Genomic DNA, 12,965 nt, shown 5'->3' with positions numbered 1-12,965 from the left:
TAAAGCTGTATAGGACACTGCACAGTCGAATGCCACACACGCTACGTTTTACCTGTGCAGCATTGACATTTATATCTAAGGACGGGCCTTACGGACAATAAGAATGGAGTCAGTATAGCGGAGTCATGCACACGAATTCGAGCCAATTGTGCAGTCTAACGCCGCAACGCGATTGGTTGATGGGTCGCAACTAGTTGCGTTAGACTGCACGATTGGCTCGAATTCGTGAGTGACACCACTGAACTAGTACCATTCTTAGTGCCCGTAAGGCCAGCCCTTACATATATATGTCAATGCTGTGCAGTTGATAAAATTGCGCAGGCATACCCTAGTGTGTGTATGTAAGTGTATGGCTAGCTTAATAATTGTAATATTTTCATATACCCTCAACTGGCTTAAGGAGCTATTTGAGGGTAGTTATGTTTTTAAATACTACTTAGGTGGTGAAGAAGCATACGGCCCGCCTGATGGTAAACGGTTACCGTAGCCTATGGACGCCTGCAACTCCAGAGGTGCTACATGCACGTTGCCGACCCTAACACCCCGCACCCTGGCAACTTTACTCACTGGCAGGGACACAACACTATGAGTAGGGTCTAGTGTTATTTGGCTACGCTTTTCTGTAAGGTGGAGGTACTTTCCCCAGTTGGGCTCTGCTCTAGACCTGGAATGACAGCCGCTGTGCTGTGCCCTACCACACTAAGCGAGATGACATTCACAGTGCCCATACCTCTCTTTTGGACATAGTTTATGGACATACCCGGGTCCAAAAAGATGTATTGGACTAAGCAATTAATTATTTTATTTAAGCAATCGTGCGCAAGAGGTTTTGCGTTTTAAATAAAGATATATATTTTTTCTGTGTACCTAACAACTGGGGAAGTACCTCCACCTTACAGAAAACCGCTGTCAAATAACACTAGACCCTACTCGTAGTGTTGTGTTCCTGCCAGTGAGTAAGGTTACCAGAGCTCAACGAGGGTGCGGGGTGTTAGGGTCGGCAATGCGCATGTGAGTTGCAAGCATAGGGTAAGGGAACATGTAATATTTGTATAACTATTTACCTGTAAGATTAGTTTTAGTACATTTGGGCGCGTACATTACACCGCGATGGGCGTACAATTTAACATTGTACGCCCATCGCGGTTTGTTGTGATGATTCTACCCTGACATAATTTTAAAATCATTGTAACTCATAATATGATTATCAAGATGTCAATAAAGATTTCAGTTTCAATTTCAACTGCTTACCATCAGGTGGGCCGTATGCTTGTTTGCCACCGACGTAGTATAAACTGCAAGGAGGGTGGCAGATACGTTTGGCGTGTTATTTAATCCGCTGCTATTGGTGCAGAACGTACGATCATTGAAATTGCCTTCTACTAGCAAAACCCTTGAAACTTTGTAGCTGTGCCATTTTACAATGAACTTTATTATAACGAAATAGAGTCCAAATTCCTCCAAATGAACATTCACGAAGACATTCGAATGTTCCTTTTACAAACTTTGTTTTGTAACTGCGGTCTTGTTAAGCCGTACTGCTAATTAATAAGGTCTATTTTCGCCTTTTTTTAATGTAAAGATACAGCTAAGAGTGCAAAGTGATAGATTATAGACAGTATAAGATTGTTCGTAATAGTATGACAAAGTTTTGAGATTGGTTGGTAAGTTGTTAGTTGAGGGCTTCTATCTTAATAACTAAAGTAAGATGGGCTGCTTTTAGGGTCTCATACTACTTTTTAATTCTACAGGATGTAGCAAAAATAATGGTGATCCGTTTTAGGGCATATTCAGTATCTGTTTGATTATGAGAAAGTAGAAGAAAACTTTTTAGACGCGATTTTTTTTTCTATGGGGCAGGTTGTTCAAGTCAGCTAACACTCCCTACAAAGTCCAAAATGTTTTCGCCTGTTAAGAGGATAGGGGAGTGCTCATTTTCCATACAAACTTACTCGACTCTTTCCACCATTGTTTTTGACCCTAGAGCAATGATTTTTTTAAACGGAAATCTATATTGTCAATATCTGTGCCGGACTTTTTTTTCTTTTTTTTTTCTTCCTCGCGTTGTCCCGGCATTTTTGCCACGGCGGCCTGGGGTCCGCTTGACAACTAATCCCAAGATTTGGCGTAGGCACTAGTTTTTACGAAAGCGACTGCCATCTGACCTTCCAACCCAGAGGGGTAAACTAGGCCTTGTTGGGATTAGTCCGGTTTCCTCACGATGTTTTCCTTCACCGAAAAGCGACTGGTAAATATCAAATGATATTTCGTACGTAAGTTCCGAAAAACTCATTGGTACGAGCCAGGGGTTTGAACCCGCGACCTCCGGATTGCAAGTCGCACGCTCTTACCGCTAGGGCACCAGCACTTCCAATATCTGTGTCGGACTATTGTGCTTATTTTGATACTTTTATTTTATTAAACACTAGAACAGTCCAAACGTCGCAAAAAACGGCCAAAATAATAAACTCATATCAATTAGCCTAAAAAACAAAACTATCCCACATAATTTCCCTACGGCATCGAAAATGCTCAAAATAAGTTTGCATTTAAAAAATCCTTACGTGCTTTCTTTGCTAGCAGAATGAAAAATTAATAATGTATGTGTAAGCTTTATCCCTTTTATTCATAAACGTGTACTAAAGTTACGATGCCGCTGATCATCGTTTGGCCCTTTCCATCATACCAATGCGTCGGAAAGGGACAAACGATGATCAGCGGCATCGTAACTTTAGTACACGACTGTGTACTACACGTTTATGAATAAGGGGGTATATGTTTTGTCGTTATTTATGAATATATTATAAGTAATATAAGTATGTATATTTATATGTATGTATGTATAGTATGTTATTGTATTATATTTGGTTGTTGTTGTTAAGTAGCACCGCCTACAATCTCTCTGATTTGCCTAAAGGTTGACTGGTAGCGAATGCCTCATGGCATTAAGTCCGCCTTTTGTACTATAAGGTTTTCTTTTGTGCAATAATGGGTAAATAAATAAATAATTTCGCTACCCTTATCTTATACCTTTAAACGAGCAATTCTTGTATATATATATATTTCTGTGATCTCGGAAACGGCTCTAACGATTTCGCTGAAATTTGGTATATGGGGGTTTTTGGGGGTATACAATCGATCTAGAGTAGTCATATATTTGGGAAAACACGTGTTTTCGAGTTTTCATTTCATTTCGACGCAGAATACGGTCGCTAATTTCGTGTTGCCGGCCACTGTCCGTCTGGTCCAGCGGGTTAAGACGCGGACGGCTGGAAACGAGTGTTACGGGTTCGAATTTCGCCCGGTGATTAACTTTTTTTTTTTATTGTTCAAGTTTATATATAATTTTTTAATTTTTATTGTTTTAGACAAGTTTAATTATTAAAAACATGTAGTTAAGATTATCACCTATTCACCACCATATTACAATAAATAGTTATAACCGAGCAAAGCTCGGTCGCCCAGGTACTTACCTTTATTTTTGGAGTTGCAGGCGTACATAGGCTACGGAGACTGCTTACCTCAGGCGGGCCGTATGCTTGTTTGCCACCGACGTAGTATAAAAAAACCCTATCGATCTCCAATTTTGTTTACGATTGGTTAAGTTTTGGAGGAGGAAACAGTTGAGCACAAAACCCCAAATTTTTGAAATTATACGCAGGATTTTTTGCCTAAGCTGCAGTTGTCCTTATCGCACTAGTTTTATGAGCCGTCCCCGTTAGTGCGATGGATATGTTTACCGAAAATTCTCAAATCTGTGAATGTCTTCTATAAGGCGGCCGGTACACTTGTAAGTTTTACTTACGTAAGTAAGGACAAAGCTATTTGTTAGAATGAGATAATGATATTCATCTCTCACTCTATAGTATAGCTGTGTCCCTACTTACGTAAGTAAAACTTACAAGTGTACCGGCCGCCTAATATCTTCTTAAGTTATGGTATTTCTTACAGAATGTCCACGCAGCAGAACGTAATTACTATGATTGTATGGCGGAAAATTTATGTTACTCATAAGCGCGTGCAAGATTGTGGTATCGAATGACGTCTCATTTATACATTACGATACAAGTGCGAAAAATAGGAAATTCGAAACGAGTGGCGATAAATTAAAACACCCAATGCGATGTACCTATTCGCACATGTATCGTACAACGTTTTACAGTACATATGGCCCTTTAAATGTTCGACACAGTAACGTAATATGCTAATTTTCGCACTAGTGCGGTAAAGTAGCACCATATGTACTATAATAGTACATTGTGCAACGAGGGGGGTAAGTGAAATTTTGGATACGAGGGAAAGACCCGAGTTTGCAATATTCTTACCCCCGGAGTTACACACAATATTTTTCATCACACTTGCGAATAAAAAACTAAATTTTAAATGAAATAATTCTTAAATACGGTGTCATATCAAATATTCGTCCGCCATTTTGTAATTTATTGACAGGTTAGCATCGAGGGCACAAACCTTTTCGGCATTCAGCCACGATTGAATTTTACCTTACCTTCCCATACAAACGGAGTTTCATTCTCATTTTAAAACTATATGTTGGATTGTAATGAAACTCTGCACATACAATGACATGAGGTATATCTAGTCCTGTTATTAGTTTATATAGCTCCAGTTTATAAACAAACGAAGTAGAGAAAAAACAAGTTTTGTATGAAAAAGCTAATAAACATCAATCTTGGGCTGCTGTGTGGCCTGTGTGGCTTTTGTGGTTAAATGTTGTGAGTGTTGGGAAACTGATGATAAATACTTACTTTACAGGATTTGCCTATACCTATAGTAAACGCTCCTATTATGGGACTGGCACCAGTAATGGGGTGGCATAAACAAATCCTGTAAAACATGTACTTACGATCAGCTTTTAAACGCTGGCAACATTTTACCATAAACAAGAGCCGAAGAGCTGCTTTAGTTTTATGTTTCATTTATATTTATTAGTTCGTAAATTAATGGCGCCATACTCGTACATCCCATGACTGTACATAATATATATATCATCATATCATAGTTCTCATTTGTTAATAATATTGAAACCAATTACAGTAGCTTTCATTAAATATATAGAAAACTTAAAGGATGAATACTGTGGCCCTAGTGAAAAAGGGTACAAGTCTCTGGCAGCGCAGGTGTAAAGGGGTGTAAGTTCCACGTAACACTTATGCCCTTATACACCTAAACTGCCAGAGACTTGTACCCTTTTTCACTAGGGCCATACGACATTCAACTTTTAACGCATAAAGCGGTAAATTTTTTGCAGCTGTCTGGCAAATATCAAAGAAGCTCCAAATTTACTCTTAAATGTTCCATGATTGGTGTTGTCAACATATACCATCCCATTACTGGTGCCTGTTCCATTATAGTGTTGTTTACTATACAACTACTGCTGTCGCCTTTTGTACTATAAGGTTTTCTTTTGTGCAATAATGGGTAAATAAATAAATAATTTCGCTACCCTTATCTTATACCTTTAAACGAGCAATTCTTGTATATATATATATTTCTGTGATCTCGGAAACGGCTCTAACGATTTCGCTGAAATTTGGTATATGGGGGTTTTTGGGGGTATACAATCGATCTAGAGTAGTCTTATATTTGGGAAAACACGTGTTTTCGAGTTTTCATTTCATTTCGACGCAGAATACGGTCGCTAATTTCGTGTTGCCGGCCACTGTCCGTCTGGTCCAGCGGGTTAAGACGCGGACGGCTGGAAACGAGTGTTACGGGTTCGAATTTCGCCCGGTGATTAACTTTTTTTTTTATTGTTCAAGTTTATATATAATTTTTTAATTGTTATTGTTTTAGACAAGTTTAATTATTAAAAACATGTAGTTAAGATTATCACCTATACACCACCATATTACAATAAATAGTTATAACCGAGCAAAGCTCGGTCGCCCAGGTACTTACCTTTATTTTTGGAGTTGCAGGCGTACATAGGCTACGGAGACTGCTTACCTCAGGCGGGCCGTATGCTTGTTTGCCACCGACGTAGTATAAAAAAACCCTATCGATCTCCAATTTTGTTTACGATTGGTTAAGTTTTGGAGGAGGAAACAGTTGAGCACAAAACCCCAAATTTTTGAAATTATACGCAGGATTTTTTGCCTAAGCTGCAGTTGTCCTTATCGCACTAGTTTTATGAGCCGTCCCCGTTAGTGCGATGGATATGTTTACCGAAAATTCTCAAATCTGTGAATGTCTTCTATAAGGCGGCCGGTACACTTGTAAGTTTTACTTACGTAAGTAAGGACAAAGCTATTTGTTAGAATGAGATAATGATATTCATCTCTCACTCTATAGTATAGCTGTGTCCCTACTTACGTAAGTAAAACTTACAAGTGTACCGGCCGCCTAATATCTTCTTAAGTTATGGTATTTCTTACAGAATGGCCACGCAGCAGAACGTAATTACTATGATTGTATGGCGGAAAATTTATGTTACTCATAAGCGCGTGCAAGATTGTGGTATCGAATGACGTCTCATTTATACATTACGATACAAGTGCGAAAAATAGGAAATTCGAAACGAGTGGCGATAAATTAAAACACCCAATGCGATGTACCTATTCGCACATGTATCGTACAACGTTTTACAGTACATATGGCCCTTTAAATGTTCGACACAGTAACGTAATATGCTAATTTTCGCACTAGTGCGGTAAAGTAGCACCATATGTACTATAATAGTACATTGTGCAACGAGGGGGGTAAGTGAAATTTTGGATACGAGGGAAAGACCCGAGTTTGCAATATTCTTACCCCCGGAGTTACACACAATATTTTTCATCACACTTGCGAATAAAAAACTAAATTTTAAATGAAATAATTCTTAAATACGGTGTCATATCAAATATTCGTCCGCCATTTTGTAATTTATTGACAGGTTAGCATCGAGGGCACAAACCTTTTCGGCATTCAGCCACGATTGAATTTTACCTTACCTTCCCATACAAACGGAGTTTCATTCTCATTTTAAAACTATATGTTGGATTGTAATGAAACTCTGCACATACAATGACATGAGGTATATCTAGTCCTGTTATTAGTTTATATAGCTCCAGTTTATAAACAAACGAAGTAGAGAAAAAACAAGTTTTGTATGAAAAAGCTAATAAACATCAATCTTGGGCTGCTGTGTGGCCTGTGTGGCTTTTGTGGTTAAATGTTGTGAGTGTTGGGAAACTGATGATAAATACTTACTTTACAGGATTTGCCTATACCTATAGTAAACGCTCCTATTATGGGACTGGCACCAGTAATGGGGTGGCATAAACAAATCCTGTAAAACATGTACTTACGATCAGCTTTTAAACGCTGGCAACATTTTACCATAAACAAGAGCCGAAGAGCTGCTTTAGTTTTATGTTTCATTTATATTTATTAGTTCGTAAATTAATGGCGCCATACTCGTACATCCCATGACTGTACATAATATATATATCATCATATCATAGTTCTCATTTGTTAATAATATTGAAACCAATTACAGTAGCTTTCATTAAATATATAGAAAACTTAAAGGATGAATACTGTGGCCCTAGTGAAAAAGGGTACAAGTCTCTGGCAGCGCAGGTGTAAAGGGGTGTAAGTTCCACGTAACACTTATGCCCTTATACACCTAAACTGCCAGAGACTTGTACCCTTTTTCACTAGGGCCACAGTATACGACATTCAACTTTTAACGCATAAAGCGGTAAAATTTTTGCAGCTGTCTGGCAAATATCAAAGAAACTCCAAATTTACTCTTAAATGTTCCATGATTGGTGTTGTCAACATATACCATCCCATTACTGGTGCCTGTTCCATTATAGTGTTGTTTACTATACAACTACTGCTGTCGAAAGTCGAAGTCAAACTTTGCCTCATATATCTCAAGGTAAACAAAGATACCTAATAAATTCAATGCCGTTACCAAAAAGTTCCAACAAACCTGTTATTATTTAACCGAAATTGCGGTTCATAAATTGTTACGATAGCATCATTTTCAATACAAATAATTTCCAAAGAAGCTTAAGTCCAGTACAAGATACCACCACTTAAGTTTCTTTTAATCGAGCGATTTCATCATTGGAAAACCATTTTTATACTGGAATTTGAAATTAAGCTTTAAGGGTATATAAATAACGTTTATAACTGTCAAGCTTGAATAACAATACGACTATCACATTGTTTACTTGCTTGAAAACGATTAACTTAAAAAGTGTAATAAATTCCGCAATTTTGTATTAACACTGCTTCTCTTTGTTTTAGTCGGTTTTGCGAAGCATTTGCACGATTTTTTTACTTCGACTCTATTAAAGTATCTCTAAGTTTCAAAATCGTATAAATTGTCATTTTACGTTTGATTATCTGCTATTAAAAAGATCGTGTTTCATTATAAATTTACGGTAAGATACGACATTTTGCTTTTGATTCATAAATGTACTGCAATTGACAGCGGCGCCATCTAGTTGTCATGATTGGAACCCGTTTGGAAAATGCCTAGAAAAGTTGCGTAGCGATGATGGGGTGGGCCTAGTTCTGGAAAATGTTGGTAGATGGCGTTGATGTTAAATCAATATTTTGCTAGGGATTTGCTGCAATTTACTGTTTTGCAATCGGTGAAATTATTAATAATTTTACTTTCCCCTTCTGCAAGTCAAAATGTTAACTGGTACCTATAATTTGTTTTTGTAAATCGTAGCTAAATAAGTGTTTTCGTTGTCCTCAGAGTGGACCAGGCTGACGGCGGAGGGAAAGGCCTGAACCGCCTCAACGGTTTCCTGAACCTGAAGACTCCTCTCATCAGCACCAAGACCTTGGGGTAAGTCAGACAAGTTCAAACGTGAGATCCGTCATCATTATTATAATTTAACCATCAACTGACTCTTGTCGGTGGAGTAATCATCGTTCCATTCTTCTCTCTGCTACTGGTATTTTATTTTTAGATACTATGCCTTTACGTATTATGTCTTTTTTTGGAACGTTGATAATAACACTGCCCATATGTTTTGAATTATATTTACTAAATAATCCTGAAGAAAGGCCAGGTCAAGAGCACCCTAAACCGATGAGTGTGTATGATAAATGTTATGAAAGTGAAGGAAGCGAAAGAGGTATGTCAGGATTTTAGCAGGAGCTCATCGAGGGGGGGCGGGTTTAGGGTCGGCAACGCGCATGTAACTCCTCTGGAGTTGCAGGCGTACATAGGCTACGGAGGCTGCTTACCATCAGGCGGGCCGTATGCTTGTTTGCCACCGACGTAGTATTTAAAAAAAAAGTGTTAATCCGTGGTCTCTGCCTACACCTCCGGGAAATAGGCGTGATTATATGTATGTATAATACAAAAGACAGGTAGACAGTCGTCTAAAAAGCTATCTTTTCACATTTTTCCATTACGTTCTGTGTACAATATATCTTCTACGTCTAGAAAATTTCTTTCTAAAATAAGCAGTAACCTATATCTTTGATCCTAAGATCCTAACCCTGCTAACGCTATGAATGTTGCATCAACTGTATAGACGACCTCCCGTAGAACCCTTATTTTGAGACATAGTAGAGTCATGATCACCACTTCAATTCAAACATTTAATAATAATTATCTCCTTACATAAAAATATTTGTCATTTAGTTAAGTTTCGTTTAAGCGAACTTTCTTTGCATGCTTTGTTAAGCAGAATGTATTATTGGACATTTTTATATTCTAATAATTTGTTTTGTGTACTACATTCTTGCAAATGAATAAATTATTTAATAAAATAATTATGACTACGGCTGACAAATCTTCCCACTTTGGCCATTCTGTCGTTTGCCATAAGGACGAGATTTAGTAGTAGTAGTAGTAGTGGTAGTAGTAGTAGTAGTAGTAAACACTTTATTTCACAAAACAAGTTTGCTTGTATCTTCATACGAATGATCTGTCAAGTCGCCTTTATCACCGCGGCCGCGGTCACAATTATTTTACAAATCATAGTAATTACAATTAAATACCGTTATATAGTTTTAGCAAGCCATTTCCTCCAGTAGAAAAGGGCGGAAAACTTTAAAAAAAGCCTGTGGTCCTCCTATAGAAAATTTTAATATCGCGCCTTTTTCTATTGACAAAGTAGTATTGACAGAGTATACAGTATTACATTAAAATTACAATAAATAAAAATACCTCACCGCATAATCAAAGGGTATTTAATTCAGGCATTAATGAACACTCTTTCATAGGTTTTATAAAAAAATGGATGACCATGATATACGAAATACATTGCCGCTCAAAAATAAAAACAAATATTAATTCTTCTTCTTCTTCCTCCTGCCCTTATTCCACGTTATGTGGGGTCGGCACAACATGTTCTTCTCTTCCATTCTCCTCTATCTTTCGTCATCCCACCACTCACTCCTTTCTTTCTCATATCCTCTTTCACACAACCCATCCATCGTTTTTTTTAAAACAAATATTAATTATGCTCTGGTAATTAAAACTAAAGTAGGGAAATCTTTCAGAATGGTTTTATAGCACTAAAACCTACGTCAAATAAATAGTCATAGACTGAGATAATGAGTGGTATAATAAGTTTTTTTTTTAATATTTTTTAAGCGGTGGTGGCCGAGTGGATATGACGTCCGACTTTCAATCCGGAGGTCGCGGGTTCAAATCCTGGCTCGTACCAATGAGTTTTTCGGAACTTATGTACGAAATATCATTTGATATTTACCACTAGCTTTTCGGTGAAGGAAAACATCGTGAGGAAACCTGCATACATCTGCGAAGAAATTCAAAGGTGTATGTGAAGTCCCCAATCCGCATTGGGCTAGCGTGGGGACTATAGCCCGAGCCCTCTCGCACATGAGAGGAGGCCTGTGCCCAGCAGTGGGACGTATATAGGCTGAATTATTATTATTATTTATAAATACTTAAATACATAGAAAACACCCATGACTCAGGAACAAATATCCATGCTCATCACACAAATAAATGGCTTTACCAGGATTTGAACCCGGGACCATCGGCTTCGTAGGCAGGGTCACTACCCACTAGGCCAAACCGGTCGTCAAAAGAAAGTCAAAGTTAAGAGTTCCAATGCTCTATCTAGTGATAAGTAATCTCTAGCTGTATAACTACTGAATAATGGAGTGACTTGGCCCGCTTACACTTTGCTTTTGAAAATTGATGGGCTTGTTGCCGTCGGGTCGGTGATTTAATAGACGAAGTACTTATAAAGTCATAAATACTCTTACGGTCACTTACACCAATCACACAATCCTAGTATTAACCTTTTTTTTTATATACTACGTCGGTGGAAAACAAGCCCGCCTGATGGTAAGCAGTCTCCGTAGATAGTAAGCAGTATCCACAGGAGTTACATGCGTGTTGTCGACCCTTACACTCCACACCCTCGTCGAGGTCTGGCAACCTTACTCACCGGTAGGAATAGAATACTATGTGTAGGGTCTAGTGTTATTTAGCTGCGGTTTTCTGCAAGGTGGAGGTAGTTCCCCAGTTGGGCTCTGCTCTAGATCTGGAATGATATCCGCTGTACTGTGCCCTACCACAAAAAGTGAGATGACATTAACAATGCCCATACCTCTCTTTTGTAAACTTGAACCTGTTAAACCTAGTGTTATCATGGTTACCAGTACAATTTGATACTGAATTAACGGTTTAACCGGTTATCCCCGGAGAACGAAGGTCGTCAACATAGCTCAGTAAAGCATGCGTTTGTGTTATGCGATAAACGCAGTGTTGAACGCATGCGATCAACGGAATATAGGATAAATTACAATGCGGTTACCGAGTAAAACTATGTGTGGTCATTAGATTATCTGAACCCCTAGTGTAAATTTATTCGTTAGCGAAACGATAAATTTACACTAGGGTTCAGAACTATTTCTAGGTCTAAACTACAGATCTAGAATGACGCTTACGCGTAAAGCTATAATTGAATTTTCCGAAAAGTCCCGTCCCGTATATGAACATTTCATGAGTGCGAAAGGGACCGACTAAAAATGAAACAATTACTAATTCTAATCCTCATAGCGGTCGCTATCCTACTTGAATGTACCAAAACTTAAGGTTAGCGGAATTGAAAATACGAAAAGCTGTATTCATCTGTGGGTGATTACCTTTATCGTTTCATTTCATTTATTTGTTTCAATCAATAAACGATTTTGTCGCATATGGTCCCGTTCGCATTTTGTCCCGTTGGCAATTTGACCCGTTCGCCATTCGCCCCGTTGTTCGTCCCGTTCGCAGTTCGTCTCGTTGGCAATTTGACCCGTTCGCAATTCGCCCCGTTGGCAATTCGTCCCGTTCGCAGTTCGTCCCGTTGGCAATTTGACCCGTTCGCAATTCGCCCCGTTGGAAATTCGTCCCGTTCGCAGTTCGTCCCGTTGGCAATTCGTTCCGTTCGCAAATTGTCCCGTTGGCAATTCGTCCCGTTCGTAAATTGTCCCGCAAACTCAGCTCGTCCCGTTTGCAAATACAAGAGTATGTTTGAATTTATGTAACAACAGCACACATAGAATATAAGACAAATTTTATACAGAGAGTAACTATTACATTATATTTAGCTATATACTGTTACAAAGGCAAATAATTTACACAATTGCATATGAATTCTGAGTTCAATACTTCCAATAACACTACTTCATTTTGATTTCAGTTGCACTTTAGATATTTGACGGACAATTTAGTACATTATAGATCTGTGGAGTAAATACAAAAGAAGAAATCACAAGTACAGAAATTAGCAGTAAATTTTTTATATGAAAAATAACTCACGCAGGGACATTAAGTTATTATAACTACTTATATAATAGAGAAGCCATACCAAACAATGAAATTGTCGCAATAGTGACCTGTAACAAGCAACCAAAACGTAGTAAGTGCCGTAAAAGTCATAGCGCTTACGCGATTTGGTCGCGAGATTCACGCTCTATGGTTTGTTGTCAACAACAACAACGTATGGCGCTAAATAATAATA

At 38.3% G+C, this 12,965-nt stretch overlaps 1 protein-coding gene across 2 annotated transcripts in view; it reads left to right on the top strand.

The window, feature by feature from the left end:
* Positions 1–12,965, top strand: part of LOC133532942 (synaptotagmin-7-like) — a 940,830-nt gene that overhangs the window by 353,613 nt on the left and 574,252 nt on the right. For both annotated transcript variants that reach the window (XM_061871817.1, XM_061871819.1), the window contains one exon: positions 8,723–8,815. In XM_061871817.1, the coding sequence (XP_061727801.1) occupies positions 8,723–8,815 (93 nt within the window). The remainder of the gene's footprint in view (positions 1–8,722; positions 8,816–12,965) is intronic.

This window comes from Cydia pomonella, chromosome 28 (assembly GCF_033807575.1).
Source record: "Cydia pomonella isolate Wapato2018A chromosome 28, ilCydPomo1, whole genome shotgun sequence".
NCBI classification, from domain to species: domain Eukaryota; kingdom Metazoa; phylum Arthropoda; class Insecta; order Lepidoptera; family Tortricidae; genus Cydia; species Cydia pomonella.
The sequence above is the reverse complement of the archived record's forward strand: the minus strand, read 5'-3'. Positions and strand labels throughout refer to the sequence as shown.